We start from the raw sequence: 20,789 nt of genomic DNA on the forward strand, positions 1-20,789 counted from the left end.
ACGTTGTGCACCTTAATTGCAAAATTGAAAGTGGTTCACGTTATATGTACCGATAGGAAATATTTTGGTTGCGTAGAATCGGAATTCTTACATTTTTCATAAGTAGCGCTCGCATCGTTAAATCAGCGATAATTCGTGATTTATAGGTCCCGAATTTAGGGCCATTTTCTATGGAATCAACTACAGTCGTTACGTCATGTAAGAGGGACTATTCACTCGGATATCAGTGAACACGATTTCCTTCTTTAACCCTTTTGGTGCCGGAGGCCGATATATCGGCCCTCGCTACACTGGCGAAAAGTGCCAGAGCCGATATATCGGCCCGCACCTTGTAGCGCTTTACTATTCGCTTTGCGAGAGATCTCTATGTTAACATAAATTTATAATACGTTATAAATAGTCTAATTTCATTACGAGAGAATTAAAATAACGATACAATAACACCTATAACAACCTATAACCTACCTATAACAACCTATAACCTATAACAATTACTTGTTTCGGATGAGATAATCCGTCCGGCGCCTACCATGTGCCTTGGAGTTATTTTTTATGTTTCTTGTGCAATATTACTTATTTTGTTAAAAAATATATTGTAAATTTAAAGTATATACTTTGCAATAAACGGTCTATATAAATTTATGATAAAAAGATGACTTTTCCTATGTGCAATTACGTTTTGAAACAGAGAACTCAATTTTTCTTTTTTTTTATCACTTATACCTTCTTATTTATGTCATTTTCAATGAATATAGAAAAATTAGCGTCACTGTTTTATTCTCCATTTTGTCCTTAATACCCTGCTTTTTGAATTATGTAAATATTGCTTTTCGTTTGGTTTTTATGAGCCTTTTTCCAAATCCTAGTAAAATCGTAAAATTCGGCCGGTTATCTTCGCATAAGCACCTCTTTTTCACCCGGCACTAAAAGGGTTAAGAACTGATTGTCTTTGATTTCATATGATAAATAACAATGCAACTCGGTAACAAGAAACAGTCGGTCTAAAAATTGTGGCAACGTTTTGGCGATTTCCAACTGATTTCCCCGTGATTTCGAGCATTAAAATCCATGATTTCCTGAGTGAATACCTCCTCGGTCGTGTACATATTATGTCCTTGAAATAGTGTTTTCTTTATCATACACCCCTAGTAGCACAAAATATTTGTCCTATATTTTCTATATATTTAACGTATATCGTACACTTAGTAAATATTTGGCAGACATTTGAAATATTTGCAAAACGTTTACTTTAGAATATTTTCCACCAGATATACAAAACATATCGTTTCAATTTAATACAAGTATTTTTTTTTTATATTTTCCGCCGAATACATTATAAATGTTTTAAAAATACTTAAAGAAAAATCACACGTTTTGCTTCCATAATGAAATAGCGGAACGAAAATACTAGAAAAATTTCTTGTGTTTTTTTCATACCAAATGAAGTATCCGATAATAGTGGTGAAGTAAAAAGTGTGTTTTTATTACGTGTTCATAGATTAAAAAAATATAATTCCTATATATGTGTATAAATAATTGAAACTAAACATGTCATTGAGATTTTCAATAAATATTTCAGATATCTTCGAATGAAATCAACAAGAAATCTTAAAAAATCTGTCGCTTGAGATATTTAGCAAAGATTAAAAAGAAATATTTAGAAATCATTCTATGCTACTAGGGACCATTGATGTCGTCAACTTTCAATTCAGGCGCTTATTACGTAGTTTGCTTACCGAAATGCGTTTCTGGGTCCGTGTATTTGGCTTACGTTAAAACCAGTTGTGGCCATGCTCATGGTTACTTTATACGAGGTACGTCCGAAGGCTTTCCCAGGATCGCCAAAATCTCTACGCCGAGACCAATTTAATACTTCGGACGATTACGTCAGGGTCGGTTGAAAATATTGTATATATCCGAAGAAAACGTGATATCTTCATTTCGCGTTATTCCGACCGAACGCATTGCTCGAACGTCGCGGAGATGACAGTCGAATGTGCAAGATTTCTAAAGAGCTTCCGAGTTCCAACGACGTCGGGATGTTCCGGTCTAGGGGAATTTCGCTTTTGGTGATTATCCGGGTCTCGGTTCCAGGTCTGCCGATAAGCGTGGGACGTTCTGACGCAGGGCGAGCCATGCAGGAGGTGCACGTGTATTCGCGCGACACATTAACCTCTGCGGCTTGCGATGCAACGGGCAATCGAGACACGCGGAGGACGGTCTGGATTCCAAATGGCATTCCCGCAACGTCGGCTAGTGTTGCCGGAATCCAAACCGCCCCCGTATTTATTCGATCGGGTCGGTTCCACCGAAGCAGTTTGCCAACTAGGCCTCGCCGGTCCCCTTGGCGAGCCGCTTTGTTTTACTTTCTTCCTCTGGAGAGGAGAAAACGAAGTCTTAAGGTGAAGTGAAACCCCCTTCAAATCAGTCGAATACGACACTTTTTTTCAAAGGTAAATGACCAAACTGTCCGAAACTTTGACACATCACTCCTGATCATCTAAGAATTGTCCTGACACATTTAAAATTTGGATTTTTGGAAAAAAATGTTTAACTTAGCCCAGAGCTAACCAAAATGGCGTCGAGCTCTCATATCTCGACCGATATACAATTATCGAAGGCTCTGATGTGAGAAACGAAAGGGTCAGGACAATTTTACGACAATTTAGAACACTCTGGTAATCGATAAACTCGCACTTGAACGAGATAAAGGTAAAGAAAGTGTTGTTTGAGCTTCCATGCTAAAATGATGGGAATACGAGGTCTTGGCGTGAAAATTTAATTGACCTGGAAATCACAGATGGCGCAGGGTGTCTCTCTGCAGTCAATTAGACCCCAGAAAGCATGAATTCAGAGGATTTCTGGAGTTTTACTTCGATTTCTTAATATTTATTGTACGAAAACGACCGATGCAGTATGCCCTTGGGTAGAATATCCAATATAATTCGATTTCGATCGAAATATAATTCGATACAGCTGTCAACATAAAAATGAACGTCGACAACGTAGGCATTTAGAAAAATCTTCTTTATCGACGTCGATCAAGTTCTTCGACGTGTTTCACTTCACCTTAATCATACAAATGTGGATCAATTTCTGAACGTACTCCAGGAAGAACGGAATATTAGTGAATTATCAATAACACAAATTCAATCGGGGTTTCAAAATGTTTAGCCAGAATATAAAAAATATCGAGATTACGAGACTCGATTCAATGAAATCGTTGTAACATGCGATGCAAAGGAAAATATCCATCTGTAATAACAAAGTCGTCAGCGGCCACATTTTCATTTTCAACCGAAATAATAGTACAACTCGTGAAAGCCAATTCGCGTACTATTATTTCTTTAAAAAACGCATAGTACACCGGACTCAAATAATAGTACAAATACTATAATAATAGAACGGTTGGTAATGTAAAGGCTGGAAACGTGAAGCGCCCCCCCTCCACTAAGGTGGCGCAGTGTTCCTAAACGGCCAACATAACCTAGTCTAATCTACCCCACCCAGATTACTGAACATTTGAAAGATTGAGCTGATTAAATAAATTACGGATTTAGAAATAACTTCCTGTTTTGTACTCATTTCGTCAAGTGAATTTTCGTTAGATATTTTGGCGTGGATGTTTTGATACTGGACATTTTGTTGCATGTGTAGGAGGCTAGGAGGCGAATCTACTATTGACATGAAGGAAATATTTCGAAGAAGCAAGGCAAAATGATCGGAGGTCCATGGGCGGCCCTATTCCCAGAATCATGGGCGAGGAAAGGCGAGCATGTTTAGAAGATATGAGCATGGCCTAAACAATTGATACGACTAGACCAAGTGCCGTCCTGTCCAGGCAAAATGATCGGAGGTCCATGGGCGGACCTATTCCCAGAATCATGGGCGAGGAAAGGCGAGTATGTTTAGAAGATATCAGCATGACCTAAACAATTGATACGACTAGACCAAGTGCCGTCCCGTCCAGGCAAAATGATCGGAGGTCCATGGGCGGCCCTGTTCCCAGAATCATGGGCGAGGAAAGGCGAGCATATTTAGAAGATATGAGCATGGCCTAAACAACTGATACGACTAGACCAAGACGGTCCCTGCGAACAGTGGACGGGACGGCACTTGGTCGAGGATCGCAGAACGGAACGCACGAAACTATTCTATATACGTCTTCTTTAACAATAAGTCAAATAACTATACCTGTGAATCTACGGAAAATATAAACTTGTCAATAGTAGATTCGCCTTTCGGTAATTTCACCTCCTACAGACAAGACTGTATTTTCCGTAGCTTCACAGGTAATTAATTGGCTTATTGTTAAAACTGATATGCGTAAACCTCAAGAAGACGTATCGAAATTGGTCCAACTATTCGCTTCTATGATCCTTGACCAAGTGCCGTTCCGTCCACTGTTCGTAGGGACAGTCTTGGTCTAGCCGTATCAGTTGTTTAGGCAATGATCACGTCTTCTCGCAAACAATGCTCGCGTTTTCTCGCCCATGATTCATGGAGTGGGCCCGCCCATTGCCCTTCGATCATTTTGCCTTTGTCCCTTTGAATTATTTCCTTCACATGGATATTTTATTGCACGAATGATCGTTGTCGGACACATTTTGTCGCATAGATATTTTGTCGTACGGATTGAAGGAAATATTTCGAAGAGGCAAGGCAAATTATCGGAGGTCCATGGGCGGCCCTGTTCCCAGAATCATGGGCGAGGAAAGGCGAGCATATTTAGAAGATATGAGCATGGCCTAAACAATTGATACGGCTAGACCAAGACGGTCCCTGCGAACAGTGGACGGGACGGCACTTGGTCGAGAATCATAGAAGGGAACAGTTGGACCAATTTCTACACGAGGCTTACATATATAATTTTTAACGATTAATAATCTGTGAATCTACGAAAATATAGACTTGTCAATAGTAGGTTCGCCTTCGTTAATTTCACCTCCTACACTTCACAGATAATTAATTGGCTTATTGTTAAAACTGATATGCGTAAACCTCAAGAAGACTTGTCGAAATTGGTCCAACTATTCGCTTCTATGATCCTTGACCAAGTGCCGTTCCGTCCACTGTTCGTAGGGACAGTCTTGGTCTAGCCGTATCAGTTGTTTAGGCAATGATCACGTCTTCTCGCCCAAACAATGCTCGCGTTTTCTCGCCCATGATTCATGGAATGGGCCCGCCCATGGACCTCCGATCATTTTGCCTTTGTCCCTTTGAATTATTTCCTTCACGTGGATATTTTATTGTACGAATGATCGTTGTCGGACACATTTTGTCGCATAGATATTTTGTCGTACCGATGAATTGTCGTTGGACATTTTGTCATGGATATTTTATTATCGGGCAACAAGAATGACAGCGATCTTAGGCCGACCGTCCTCCTCCGAGAGATCGCGAGGGAGGACGTATCTCGGGAGGGACATTTTTTCCTTCCCCCTCCCTGGAAGGCACTTACCATATACTATGGCTGTGGCAAAAGTCTAACGCGGAAATGATTTGTCGAAAAAACCTCCTGGCTTCCTTCGGGGTCAGCCTGCCCTTCTTCACTAGGTAGTCGAAAAGCTCGCCTCCCGACACGTGTTCCAGAACAAGATACCTGAAACGAAACGCCCGGATCAATGATCATCGTCCTTTGACGTCCCTGTAACTCACTTCTGGATTTGCCGACGTTCTTCGCCCACTTGACTTAATTAACTCAACTTTTCGACTAACTCTCGAGGAATTCCGAGTAAAAGTCAAACTCCTAAGTGTTATTACAATTTCACTACTCGAGCTCGGTTATTAAGCGTTTCACGCTAATTTTAAGTGTAGCGAAGAAAGTTCATTTACCAAGGATGGAATGCCATTGCAAGGCGAAACGGTTTGTACCTTCAGATAACAAAAACAATGAGATTTAGGTGAATTTGATATCCCCGATATTATACAAAATGTATGAAATGAAAGCATCGAAGTTATGTAAGAGGGTATAAATCCTTCCTTCCGTCTTGTAAAACGTATTATTAATGTCAATGTAACTCGATTCAAGATACCGCTATCTGTAGCACACAACGTGCGGCATAAGATAAATTATTTAAAAAATATTATACATGCTTCTATATCTCCACACATATATAATATACATAGATTCACAGAAAATATTTTGCTACCGAGTTTCATTACCCGAGACGAAAATGTCTACCTCATATAAACCTCATGGATGCATGTGAGGATTTTGAATATAAAACGTAAATTTAAGGAAGAAGATGTTAATGAAATCAGTCTCACTTGAATCTCGATTATACTACCTTGATACCTCAAATATACACAAACAGCACAACTGTGACAAAAAGATGCCTAAAAGATGACCGATTTTCCGAAAAGTTATCTTTTAGTTATGGCATACAGGTGAAAAGTAGAAAACCAAAAGATGACTTATGCCCTGGGTTTTCACATCTTTTAGTCAAGGCCATTCGTCATCTTTTGGTCAAGACTAAAAATGCCAAAATTCAGACACCTTTTCGCTGACATATTCAATACTTTTTCGTACAATTTCTTTTTCAGAGCGTAATTTTCGATAAACTCTCTTTCTTCGTATCACCCTCTCTTTACAACGGGAAAATTATCTCTTGATGTGGGGAATTGACATTTGAAGCAGCGAAGAGAAATGTCATTTTTTAAACGTTAAAACCTGTAATCCTAACCAATGACTTTGTAACTATTACTAAAATTATAGTAAGTGTAACTCGAAATTGCCAACTGGAGGCACAACATTATATTGACATTACAAATTTCTTTCGGGGTACCAATAGCAAGGTAAGAACTATATAAATTTAAATTATTAAGCTAAATAGAGTAGCAACAGATAAAGACCCTTCCATGTCGGAAATTGAGTTTATCTTTTTATAAAAACGTAAAGCTTTCATTTTTAAATTATATTCGTACATAAAATTACATCTAAACGAAATGGCGTTGATGCTGCCACCTTCCACTGATTTTCTGACATCTTATAGATAACTTTTCACTTCCTTTGTCAGTCATCATTCATACGTCTCGTCGGCTTTTCGTCATCTTTACAGTAGATGTCCTGTCTGGGTATTTGCAGTAATTCAGAGAGAGATTAATGACCGCCTGAGATGCACCATCATTCAACATTAAACACTAAATTACATTGCTGTGGTCGACAGTCATTACTTGTACCCACGGAGATGCCCAGTAAACAATCTTAGTAACGATTTCATACATATTGCTGTTGCAATTTGTGTTCGGAGTTTTGAAGAGCATTTGAAATTTGTCGTGTGCACCCGTGGGATAAGATATCTCAATCATGTAAGCTGATACGATTCCGTTTTCTAGGAAATAGCGTTTATATTGTCCATGTTTACGTCATCTTTACTTCACTTAATCATATTGTCAAGCAAAAATCTGATTTTAAGTGCGCCATATTGCTCAAACAAATGAATTAGTTGGATCACTTTTAACGACGATAGATATAGAGATAGATGATAAGGTGTTGTCTTACATCATATAATGATTGTGATTTCTTTTTTATTTCAAGATGCCAATAAAGTATATTCGTTAACTGCGCACCTTTAGAGATAACTGGTTTTAAAAATAATTTAAATGTGCTATTAAGCGTGGCACCCTGTTAATTGTAAGGAGAAAAGCTTCTGGAAATGTGACGAAGACCTCTTCGGTAAACGAGACGGAACTTGTTTTTCACATTAAGAAGCTGTCAAAATTAAGTTTCGCGTCTTTGAAATGATATTCGAACCATTCCTGAGTGATGCAATTTACTCATAGAGGACGGTCCATCTGGCCCTTATATTATAAATTAGTTGAATCACTAACAAGGAAACATTCCCAAGTGTCCGCCGCCGATCTTATTGATTTTCATATATGTTGAAGAACAAAAATCTAAGAGACATGTTTTTTTTTATCTACTTTGACCCACATTTTAAGGATGAAAGAACCCCCCAAAGTTTGGCGAAAATTCGATTTTTATATTAATTTTCGTAGAAGCAGGGGGGGGGGGATTTCGACGAAACTTGGCATAAACGTATTCTGTATAAGGACGGTGAAAACACAATATTGTCCAGGAATACTACACCACCTCAAGGGGGTGAACTGCCCTTCGGGCGACATTTTTTTGTAACATCTATTAAACAAGCATTCCTACTTAAGTCCCACTTACGCCATGTGATTGCTCACAAAAAAATGAAAAAATGCGTGTTTTTTGCTTTTTGCCAATAAAAACACTTACACATCGGTTGTAAACAATGAATGTAGGTGGTATACGGGTATATTCCGACCAGCTTTATTGAGTTATATCGTCACCAATTCATTGTACATAAATCGTGTGAACGTGCTAATTCACCAAAATGTCGTTGGTCTTCATAACATGCAATTATTTATAAACAAATTTAAAAAACAGTTTAAGAGACTAAAATTGTTTCGCAACAGACTCGATGACGATATAACCCAATAAAGATAGTCGGGATATACCCATATACCACCTACATCTATTGTTTTCAACGGATGTATAAATATTTATTGGCAAAAAGCAAAAAAGTACGTATTTCCTCATTTTTCGTGAGCAATCACATGGCGTAAGTGGAACTTAAGTAGGAATACTTGTTTAATAGATGTTACAAAAAAATGTCGCCCGAAGGGTAGTTCATCCCTTTGAGGTGGTGTAGCATTTCTGGATAATATTGTGTTTTCACCGTCCTTATACAGAATACGTTTATGCCAAGTTTCGTCGAAATCCCACCCCTGCTTCTACGAAAATTAATATAAAAACCGAATTTTCGTCAAACTTTGGGGGGTTCTTTCATCCCTAAAATGTGGGTCAATGTAGATAAAAAAAAACATGTCTCTTAGATTTTTGTTCTTCAACATATATGAAAATCAATAAGATCGGCGGCGAACACTTGGGAATGTTTCCTTGTAAGGTTTGTTTCTATGTATAAATATCAATATTATACAGTATCTTTTAGTCTACGTCATGCCTATGTTACTCAAACACACACGCACACGTGAGCACGTCAGTGACCCCTTCCCTAAAAATGTGAGATTTTTAAAACAGGTGTTCCATCTCTCTCGGAATTAGTCTATGTCTGTTTTTATAGAGATGGAGTCCAGATGAACATTAGATCGAGACTCGGTTAAACCTCGAAAACCTCAATATTCATATACTTCATTGAACCTCGCTTCACCCTCGAAATCCTCCCATTTTCTCCTGGCCCTAAGAATAGAGTTTTACATAAATTACTAACATAAATTGTAATATTAAATTTGACACATTTAAGATTTTACGTTTCACGAATGGAATAAACTTATACTTCTAATACATTTCCCAGTTAGGTTTTCCCCATCTTTCTGCAATAACTTGTAGTTTGAAGATTTTCAGATCTAACTTGTGTAGAAAGGAGTAACTATTATATTTTAAGACTTTTCAAGCTTCAATTCACTTGAAACGGTTGGAGGACATCGAGGTTCAAATGAGAAAAATCAAGTGTGCGGTCCTTAGTGAACTAAATGTTGTTTCTCTTACGCCAGACTTTTGCTATATTTAACATTTTGTTCCATCAAATGTGAGTTAATTTAATGCACTTTCTTCGCGAGTAAGACACTTTCTAACGTTATGTCGAAGTCCCGAAGCAGCCAATCATCCATGGACATTAATGAAACTGAAATTTCTGTGAGAAAATGAATGATTAAAAAAATAAAGGATTTCGAGGTTTAACTAAGATCAATAATTTTGACTCGGATACGGGGTAAAGTGCCTGACTAACGACAGAAGCCATAGCCTCCACCAATGCCATTGGCGTGTAATATCGATGGGGGAAAGCACTCGTTCCGCATGGTCGGAGAAAAAGGGTCCTCGAAATGGCTACTCACAAGTATTTCTTGTTCTCGTACACGTCCGAAAGGCCGAGGACGTGAGGGTGGTCGATGAGCTTCATAATGGCGATCTCGCGTTCCACTTTCATTAACACCGATTCCGAGAGTTTCTCGCGGTTGATGATCTTGATCGCCACCTTCTTGCCCAGCACGCAGTGGACCCCCAGCTTGACCAAACCTGCGACAAAGGGGCGCGTCGTTAATCCTCCGGAGAGAGAAAACGGAGGGAAACGAGGAAAACGAGGAAAACGAGGAAACCGGGGCTGCCGAGGGGCGGCTCGCTTTTATTAAGAGGGCCAGGGGATCCCGAGGGCAAATCGCCTTTATTAAACCTAATTCACAATCTAGTAGAGGGCGCATTCTACGCATTGCTTTACGCATGAAACCATCCCCCGGTGCCTTGGAGGAATGCTCCGGGTTCTCGAACCGCCAGGAGCAGCATCTCCTGGTAGATCAAAGCCTAAGTAGTTGTTGACCCTTTGGCGTCCGTAATCGGTTTCGAGGCTTGATTTCAAGGTAATCGATCGGCTTTAGTGGCCGGTTTCTGCCCAAGTTTCCTTTGTTTTAAACTAATCGGTTAAGACGGTTTTCTAATAAGAGTTAGTTCTTAGTTTCTGAGTGTTGTTTTTGAGTACTCATTGTTTATGTTTGGATTGTACGTAAATCTACATTGAAGATACACTTCTATATTTTCAACATATTCGTATGCAGACACATGGTAGAATTTGGAATCGCGGTAGTCGACAAGAAAATGGGATTAATCTGTATTACGTATGACGGTACCCTTCCGGAATACTAGACATCGTAACATAATAGTTACAACATTTAACAAAATCGGTGAAATGTGGAAAGAATTGAAATTACTGGCACAGATGACTACGGCAGATTAACTCTTTGAGGCACGGTGGGATTAAAAATGTCCCACCTTTTTAATGCATTGTAGCGTAATTTTCATGTTTGAATATTCGCGCAATCGCACGTAACCGATTTGTGAGGCCTCTACCGGGGTGTCCGAGTAATCTCTCCGGTGCTACGATTTCGGTGGTATCGGAAGAAGCGATCGCTCTCTCTACCGACAACCTTCGCTCGAGGCACATCGCGAGGAAGAACTGAGCCGTCCCAGGGTTCCAGGATGGAGCATCAAAGACGAACAATTGTTTCTGCCCACATGTGACTACCCTTGCATCAGTTCACAGAATTAAATTTTCACTCCGAAACCTCGTATGCCCATCGTTTAAGCAAAGAAGCGCGTACAATACTTTTTTTGCCTTTATCCTGTTCAAATGCGAGTTTATCGATTACCAGAGTGTTCTAAATTGTCGTAAAATTGTCCTGACCCTTTCGTTTCTCATATCAGAGCCTTCGATAATTGTATATTGATCGAAATATGCGAGCTCGACGCCATTTTGGTTCTGGTCTGGGCTAAGCTAAAAAATGTTTTCCAAAAATCAAAATTTTGAATGTGTCAGGAGAATTCTTAGATGATCAGGAGTGATGTGTCAAAGTTTCGGACAGTTTGGTATGATACCCTTAAAAAAAAGTGTTGTATTCGACTGATTTGACGGAGGTTTTACTTCACCTTAACTTTTGGAATATATTAATACGGGAAAAGTGATAACAAAAGTACCAAATATCTGGAGGCGACATTGACATAATCTTTGAATTCGTTTTCAAATTTGCACGTTAAAAATGTCTTTTAACTCCAATAGAACGAATTTTCAAAACGTTTACAGGCGCCGACCGCGGTGGAAATGTTAAAGATAAATTCAGCCAAATGTGTTTCTATCTCGAACAGATATTTTTTGCTGCAGAATATCGGAAAAATGTGTGATCAAGACGAATTTCAGGGCGTCTTCTAATCTTTATTTCGGATTGCTAGAAATAATGTTCACGAGGATGCTCTCCAAAATTGGTCTGCGATGTGTGATAGAATGGGAAATAAAAGAAGAACATACTTTTTGTGCGCCGGCGAAACGTCAATTTTCTGTGAATTCAGCAGGAATTGGAGCAAACACTCTCAGCCTGCCAACGCGCTTTTCAGCACGGTTCATGAGATTTTAATGCGCGAAAGTTAGGCGGATCGTTTGTTAGAAATTTCACCAGGAGTTCGAGGCTCGATAAATCGACGGAGGAAACGATTCGATCATAGGTACTGCAGTTATGTTATGTCGTGGAAAGTCGCGCGCTTGGATAACGCGAGGATAAACTTGGGCGAAAATAGTTTCGAGTGATTTATTACCGCAGTAAGAATAGTCTCCGAAGTCACGAATTTCATAAAATTTCCTTTCCAAGATAGAAGCGACCGGATACGGTGAACTTTCCAAACATCATACGATATTTCCTTCTTCTCTACGAAAATTATAATGAAGTACCTATAATAAAAACGCCTAAAAAATAAAGTCCCAAAAGCCATAATATAAATATAACGCACAGTAAATCACTGATTACATATACTTATAATTTGTGTATCTTCCAGTCTGTTATGATAATTGTCTATTGTACATGTCCATTATAATAATTGTCATTGCAAGATTACTTCTTCGTTTTGATAACGAGGAAGTAATCTTGTACGTCATCGACTTATCGAAGCCCTTTTTCCGTTTCATTTTCTTCTGTAAGAAGCAGGCATTTCAAATAGTAATTTTAAAACTTCTTAATAGTCGTTTCTCTAGGGGAATAAAATCGGAAACGAAACGTAGACGTAAACTTCATAACGTGGACAGAGCCCCGCAGAACTTGCTACTTCATAATGGCTCGTCTCCGGAACTTCATAAAGGGTTAAGCCCTCTAATGCACATTGCAGAGTTGCAAGGCAACGTCATTAGTCGGGGTACGAAGGGCTTAGACTTTTTGTCGATACTTTAATCCACGTTGTACCGTGTTCCACCGAAGGTCATGCCAGAGGTTCAAGAGCGCATCGATCCTGCATTTTGCAAACGGAATTAGTGCAAGTCTGCAGCTATGTCTGAAGAAATCTCGCGCTCGAACATGGAATCATCACCGATAAAAGATCTCGTTCTCGAGTGAAAAGTTGCGAAAGGTAACAAGGACAAAGGCTCCTCGTAACGTGGAGGGAGGCGAAAGATAAATTGCTGGGCGATAAGGAAAAGAATTCTCCGAACTGGAGAAACTTACGGGTTCTGAGCGTGAAACTCTTCCCCGTCCCAATCTGACGTCTCGTTGTTAAATATTTGTACAGTTTTGTTATACAGTTTCTGGAAATAAAGCCGAAACATGGATATGTTTATTTCTTCATTCTTTCAGTACCTTTACGTATTAATTTGCAGGATTCTCATGACTGTAGGAGACGATAATCGTGACAGATACGTACAAGAATCAAAAATGAGGAACGGAAATAAACGCGCTTGTCATTTATTGTTATCAATGCGAAGTAATATGTTATCTTAGTAGTTAATATCAGAGAAATATTGATTTGTCGTTTCACCCTCGCCCTTGACAGCGCATCGGATCTTCTCGGACCGCGAACTCTATTTCCCAAGAGAGAACGTCATCCAATGTGTCATCCTCGATAAAACAATCAATTAGTTCCCATGTCGGGGTCATGAGATAATCCCCCAAATCCCCAGAAAAATTCACTTTTCTCGTAAAGAAAAGGAAACAAAAAAAAACGATTTTACACCTCCCTAACCTCAGATTGAAATCTTTCAGAATATTGCATTTAGATTTATTGTGTTTTTGATATGATCAAAAGTACTGTTTAGTGACAAGAATTCTCTAAAAAATTATAATTTTTTTTTCTTTAATTACGGGGGGTCATTCCGTTTAAATCTAAAGGCGCGTATGATTATTGCATAAACCTTGTTTCAAGCGGTTATTATAAAGTGTACGTGTCATATATTCCTTAGAAACACCACAGCGAGTTGCCTTTCACCGGAAATCATCGATCAATTAATTTCGTCATAATGCCTTGATGACGGATTAAGTTATCAGGGTATTTAAACCGTTTGGTGCTTTAAGGTGAAGTGAAACACGTCGAGGAACTTGATCGACGTCGATAAAGAAGATTTTTCTAAATGTCTACGTTGCCGACGTTGGTTTTTATATTGACAGCTGTGTCGAATTATATTGGATATTGTACCAAATGGCATATTCCACCTGTCGTTTTCGTACAATAAATATCAAGAAAACGAAGTAAAACTCCAGGAATCCTCTGAATTCATGCTTTCTGGGACCCTAATTGACTGCAGAGGGACCCCCTGCGCCATCTGTGATTTCCAGGTGAATTAAATTTTCACTCCGAGACCTCGTATTCCCATCGTTTTAGCTTAGAAGCGCATGCAACACTTTTTTTGCCTTTATCCCGTTCAAATGCGAGTTTATCGATTACCAGAGTGTTCTAAATTGTCCTGACCCTTTCGTTTCTCATATCAGAGCCTTCGATAATTGTATATTGATCGAAATATGAGAGCTCGACGCCATTTTGGTTCTGGTTTGGGCTAAGTTAAACAATTTTTTCAAAAAATCAAAATTTTGAATGTGTCAGGACAACTCTTAGATGATCAAGAGTGATGTGTAAAAGTTTCGGACAGTTGGGTCTGATACTCTTAAAAAAAAGTGTTTTCTTCGAATCGACTGATTTGAAGGGGGTTTCACTTCACCTTAATCCAATCGTAGAGACGAGTTCGGTTCTCGATTAATTTCAGTTCAGACGGAAAGGGTTGTTCCTCTGGACGTCGGAGAATTTCCAAAGGGATACAGCGTTCAGTCGATGATACCAGTATTTTTCACAGCTCTTATAAAATGAACGCTTTTCCCTAGATTATAAACTTTATTTCGATATTTCTATCGATTGAATTAGAAAAACGCGCGTTCGTTAACTCGAACGCTATTGAAGCCATTTCCTTAGAAGCGCCATGGCGAAATGCTGCCTTGTAGGAATGATCGATCAATTAATATCGTCGTAACGACTTGATGACGGATTAAGTTCTCGGTTGATTTCAATTCAGACAGAAGGGATGGTCCCGTGGGGCTTAGGAGAATTTGCGAGGGGCAATCGAGGCCGGTCGATGTCGGTCGATGCCGGCAATCTGCTGTCTGTCTGGCATATATTCCCACTGTCGGGTAGGTATATCAGTGGCGTGCATTGCGTCGCATATCATTGCCCCGGGAATTAGCATTCTATCCGCACGTGCGACACCGATACATCCTGCGGTATAATTGCAGCGATGGGTCAATTTCCCCGCAGCCGTCCGCGACGTATCGACAGATCCGTGGAGGAAGGAAAGAAATACGAGAGGATGCGCAGAAAATGGGAAAAGGACAGAGGGAGGCTTGGAGACCGAAAAATGGGAGACGAGGCGAGAGTTATTGAACATCCGCCAAAAATTTACTGGGGCATTCTGCCCTTTCACAAAATAACATTCTGGGGGAGAAAGAGGCCAAACGGTGACACGAGAGAAAACTCTATCTGTAATATATAAATAGTTGTAAGGTCGTTACGTAAGTATCTGTTGATGTTTTGGATGTAATTGTTTGTAAACACGATTTGGATGTAATTGTTTGTAAACACAATGAGTTTGTAAACACAATTTTTTTTAGGTATTAAATGATTAATCGGAATTTTGATTATTAACCGAACGTTCCTCTAGATGATGGTTTACGTTTTAATGCCTTAAGGTGAAGTGAAACACGTCGAGGAACTTGATCGATGTCGATAAAGAAGATTTTTCCAAATGCCTGCGTTGCTGACGTTTGTTTTTATATTGACAGCTGTGTCGAATTATATTGGACATTATACCAAATGGCATACTCCACCTGCCGTTTTCGTACCATAAATATCAAGAAATCGAAGTAAAATTCCAGAAATCCTCTGGAATCATGCTTTCTGGGGCCCTAATTGACTGCAGAGGGACCCCCTGCGCCATCTGTGATTTCCAGGTCAATTATATTTTCACTCCGAGACCTCGTATTCCCATCGTTTTAGCATAGAAGCGCATACAACATTTGTTTTGCCTTTATCCCGTTCAAATGCGAGTTTATCGAGCTAAGTTACAAATTTTTGCCAAAACTCCAAATTTTGAATGTGTCAGGACAATTCTTAGATGATCAGGAGCGATGTGTCAAAGTTTCGGACAGTTTGGTCTAATACCCTTAAAAAAAGTGTTGTATTCGAATCGACTGATTTGAAGGGGGTTTCACTTCACCTTAAAAGTCTATGAAATGTCAGCAATTTTAGTTTCTGTACTGAATGTCTTTGTTACAATTGTAACCAAAGCACGCTACGATTGTAATCTTGTCCGGGCAAATGTGACTGTTGATTAACGAAGAAAATGGAATGAATATTTAAGAAGAAAAACTATATTTGATAAATAAGTGAAAACCGGACAGGGTCTATTTCTTTAGGATTTGCATGAAAATAAATATAAAATGTGGTACACTTTTAACCAGTGTACAGATTGAGTAATAAATGTCAAAATTATCTAATTTATTTCCCGTTCTGTTTATGCATTTTTTATTTGTACGGGGCATTTTCTCATGTTTAGAAAGTCTGCGGGAAATATATTTTATTGAAGTTTTTCATGAAAATGTAGATGATCGGAGTCAATTGAACTTATTAGGTATAACTGTTTTCAACTGTCTCTCAAAAATATAACGAACAATTTTATGTACCAAGTCGTGACATGAATAAATCAGTTTTATCCCTCTAAAATGTAGTACAAACCAAAAATATTGAATTAGTGAAAATATTACTTATCCGTGACGTTTTGTGAAGAGTGAGAAGGCTTTCCCTGTTTCGCCACGCTATTCCAAGTTTAAAGAAAAAATGTATAACATTTGTTACAATGGCCCGTGCTATGTTTGACCCATGTCTTCCCCATTGATCGTAGGTGTATGATTTGTCATTTTAAATGGACCCATTTAAGTTTATTTTATGTAGTGTTTATGAATGTAGGGTGGTAGGAGTTTAATAGTTAGACGCGAGGGGTGAAAATATTAAAATTTAAGTAATTGAGAATTTACAGGTATCATACAGCGGTGTTTGGTCCTACATATACTACGATCCACATTCAGAATATCTATTGTGGATAACAAAACTGACATAGGTCGAAATGATAAAAACATTTGTATGCGCTACACATTTTCAATAATACAAGAAAGAAAAATCTATAATTAAAAACATCATAATGTGTATTAACGTTTGAAATTTAAGAAAAATTCTCGAAGAAATTTGTGACGGCGTTCAATGCATTAAGAAAACTTGTTAAATGCATTAAGAAGACTTGTTAAATATAACCAATTTTCTGCTGAAAATAACCAAGTAACTCTACTCATATAGCACTTGCAAACTTCGTTACTGATATCAACACAGTAAACTTGCCTACAATGTTATGATAAAAAATGACCAACCTACTCGGTTAATGTAGCTAATCTTATTTGACTGCAGCAACCAATTCAATTTGTTGCGGTAACACCCTTATTTGGTTACCGTAGCCAATCAGGTCGGTAGCAGTGGCCAACCTACTTTGTTGCTACAACCAATCCTATGTTATACTTTTTAATACGTAAAATATGAATTTGTAATATATAAAATAAAAAATTGTTTTTAGCCCTGTCCAATTATAGAGGATGCTCGGAAGGTGAACTTTTATTTAATGAGTTTATGTATTTATTTATTTAAGAATCCAGGGGTTCTCAGGTGACCGGGCCTCTCGCTGTCCAAGCAAAGACTAAACCAACTAATCTAACCAGGTCTTCTAGTGAAATTCTCCCACGAATATTATTTTAATTCAAATGGAAGAGTCTCGATCGCATGATTATAAAAATTAGAAAATACTATTATATTTTTCTAAATTTGAAGAATTGTAATAGTACATCGGTACCATATGACTATTTTATATACATCCTAAGGTCTTCTAGTGAAATTCTCCCACGAATATTATTTTAATTCAAATGGAAGAGTCCCGATCGCACGATTATAAAATTTAGAAAATACTATTATTTTTTTCTAAATTTGAAGAATTGTACATCGGTACCGTATGACTATTTTATATACATCAAATCTTACAGGTTACAAAATATACAAGTTTAAAAGCACATGATTAAAAGTTATCAACTTCATTTGGTTAAAATCCATCATTTTAAAAATATGAGCGGTTAACTCAGTAAATTTTACCGGCACTATACCGTTGCTTATAGCCAAAGAACTCATTTGATTTTAACGAAGAATTACTCAGTTAAAGTTTGCAAAGTTAAACTCGGATGAGACAGTCCATTAATGTCATTTTTAACCATTTCAATTTAACCGTTTTAGCTTGGCAACGGACCTTATATTTAAATAATATTTCTATAATCGAGCTATTGTCAAGCTTGGTTAAAGCTCGTTTTATCAGTGTAGTTATGTTAGCTGCTCTGGTCTGGGTATTCAGTTGAAATAGAATTATTACAAATGATTCATCGAATTTCCCCGTCAATTTTCATTAAAACCCGATGAATCACTGCAATAACTCGGTAGTTCGATCCACTCGCAGTGAAAGTATACATTTCACTGCTATATAATGAATGGTTAACAGACATCTGTTCGTGATAAGTGTTGCAATTATTACTTATCAAAAGTCTCAAAAACAATAATTAACCGAGTTCTTTGAATCCATATTCAAAAGTATATTAAGGGGTTACACCACTTTGACCCACCCAAAAATTACGGTTTTTCAAGAATTTTTTTTTAAGAATTAAAACGTTTTTATCCAAATTAAAGTACAGTAAGGTATTATACTACTATTAAACAAAAAATTGCTTTTTTTGTGTTTTTTTATTTACAAAAATGGCGGCTTGAAAGGCGATTTACCGGAGCGCTGCGAAAATCGATAATCGTGCGGTGGGCATGATAACTCAGTTCAGGTTTCAGTTTAAACAGTAAACGAAAAAGAATTAGTTTCTGTAGCCCAAAAGCTAGTGAAATACGTAGCCGTTTTCAAAAATATGCATTTTTCACAAAATGGCATCGATTTGAAAGGAAAGATACGTATTTTGCCCTAAATTTCGTTAATTAATGTTGCATAAAAAACCCGAATATCAATACGTTGAAAAAACCATACGTATTTCGATAGATAAACATATCACGAATAAAATAAAAAAAGAATCAAGACGATTGATTGAAAACTGGCGGAGCTAGAGTTCCCACCGATTTTTAAAATGCAGTTTTAAGAAAAACGCGTTTACACCTATACACCTGCCCACCGCACGATCACCGATTTTCGCAGTGAGCGAGTTTAATAGTAGTATAATACCTTACTGTACTTTAATTTGGATAAAAACGTTTTAACTCTTAAAAAAAAATTCTTGAAAAATCGTAATTTTTGGGTGCATCAAAGTGGTGTAACCCCTTAAGTAGACCTTTTCCAGATAACTGTTTAGAACTCGGTATTCAATACAAACTTAAAATCGTTGAGTATTTAAATAGTAAAAGTAAATTTTACATAGAATTATATCAAATAGTCGATTCTAAATTCCCAAAATATTTATTTCGATCCCTATGGGTGAATTAACAAGATCCATCATAGCAGGTGTATTTCTTGGCGCGGCTAAAGTCTAAAATTACATCGAAGGAAAAAATAGTTCGAGTTAATCTTTCCATTCATCTTCTAAATTAGGAAAGTGACAGAGATAAGGGGACGAGATTGGTTTATCGTGCAAATGTGATAAACTGGAAAAAGAGGGACAGATCCGTCTCGAAAGTAAGCTCGTCGGTCCAAAGAAATTGGCTTATAGCGACTCAAGTCTGGAACGGTTCGAAGTGACGTCTTCATCCACTTACAGAGCTCGAAGAGTACCTTCGTACCTTAAATGAGACAAGCAAAGACCCCGTTAAGAGAGGAGGAGAGATCGAATTATCCTACCAGCAGATGCGAGTGACGCGATCTCGGTGCTGGATCATTCTGGGTCGAATCGTACAATATCTTCGATCGATATTTCCTTCAAGGTCACGGAAAAATGGATTCCCGTTCCTAGAGATAAGCAAAAATCTAATATTTCATAACGACGCCACTTTGGGAATGGATTAACGAAACATCGATATTCCAATTGTAAGACCTCCCGAATGCACGTTACCGAACATCATATCTTTTATTTCTTGTATTTTTTGATAACGGCGTCACTTGCTGTGCTTATGTAACGTCATATTTAATTGTATCAAATTTTATTAACAAATATATTTTTACCTCGAAGAAGACCTATATCTATCTCGGTTTAAAAGGTACTTCTACCAGTCAATGTCTTAGGTACACGATTTAAGTACAAAGTGTAAAATTAACGTGTCAAAATGGAAACGAAACGTGTTACGCATAAAAAAGATAGTACCATTTTCTTCTTAGTACGATAGCGCGTTATCATCCTAGAAGCAATTCTATACCTCGACATCGACAAGTGGATTTAAAAATCCAATTTCGTAAGTAAGCCTCGAAAGAAACTGCGGCCATTTCGACGAAATTTTCCCAGCTGTGCGGTTCACTCGGTCGTGAAAAAGCCTCGTTGAAATGCCCGCCTGTAAATTATCCGTCCTTGTATCACGAAAGATTCCATCGATACAAAGCGTTCGAGTGCATCGTTCCCTCCGACAAATCGGTGCAAAGTGCATTAATGTCTACCGCTGAAACACCCTCTTCCCTAATGACGTGGTGCACATTGCACACAATTTGCCGACAGGTACCGACAGCTGGATCGCCTCGAATTCACCCGTGGGTGTCACGGGTGAATTCCCGTGTACGCACGCGAATACGCGAATACGAGCACAAGTACACGGAACACGCGTAGCTTGTTCAAAGAAGCCCCGCGTGGCTCTGTACCGTGTAACCGTGCAACTCCTACGGACGATACTCCGCACACCTTCTTTAGAAACTTTTTACCTCGAAACTATGTCAAATGCTCGACCTTTTTCCCTCGTA

General features: G+C 38.3%; 1 protein-coding gene across 1 annotated transcript in view; it reads right to left on the reverse strand.

Annotated features, from left to right (window-relative positions):
• LOC105694662 (serine/threonine-protein kinase BRSK2) overlaps positions 1-20,789 on the reverse strand; it is an 87,353-nt gene that overhangs the window by 29,851 nt on the left and 36,713 nt on the right. The window contains exons 2-3 of the mRNA XM_012415533.1: positions 9,886-10,066; positions 5,462-5,602 (exon numbers count right to left, since the gene is read on the reverse strand). Of these exons, the coding sequence (XP_012270956.1) occupies positions 5,462-5,602; positions 9,886-10,066 (322 nt within the window). The remainder of the gene's footprint in view (positions 1-5,461; positions 5,603-9,885; positions 10,067-20,789) is intronic.

This window comes from Orussus abietinus, unplaced genomic scaffold (genome assembly GCF_000612105.2).
Source record: "Orussus abietinus isolate OABI.00-Male unplaced genomic scaffold, Oabi_2.0 scaffold137, whole genome shotgun sequence".
NCBI lineage: Eukaryota > Metazoa > Arthropoda > Insecta > Hymenoptera > Orussidae > Orussus > Orussus abietinus.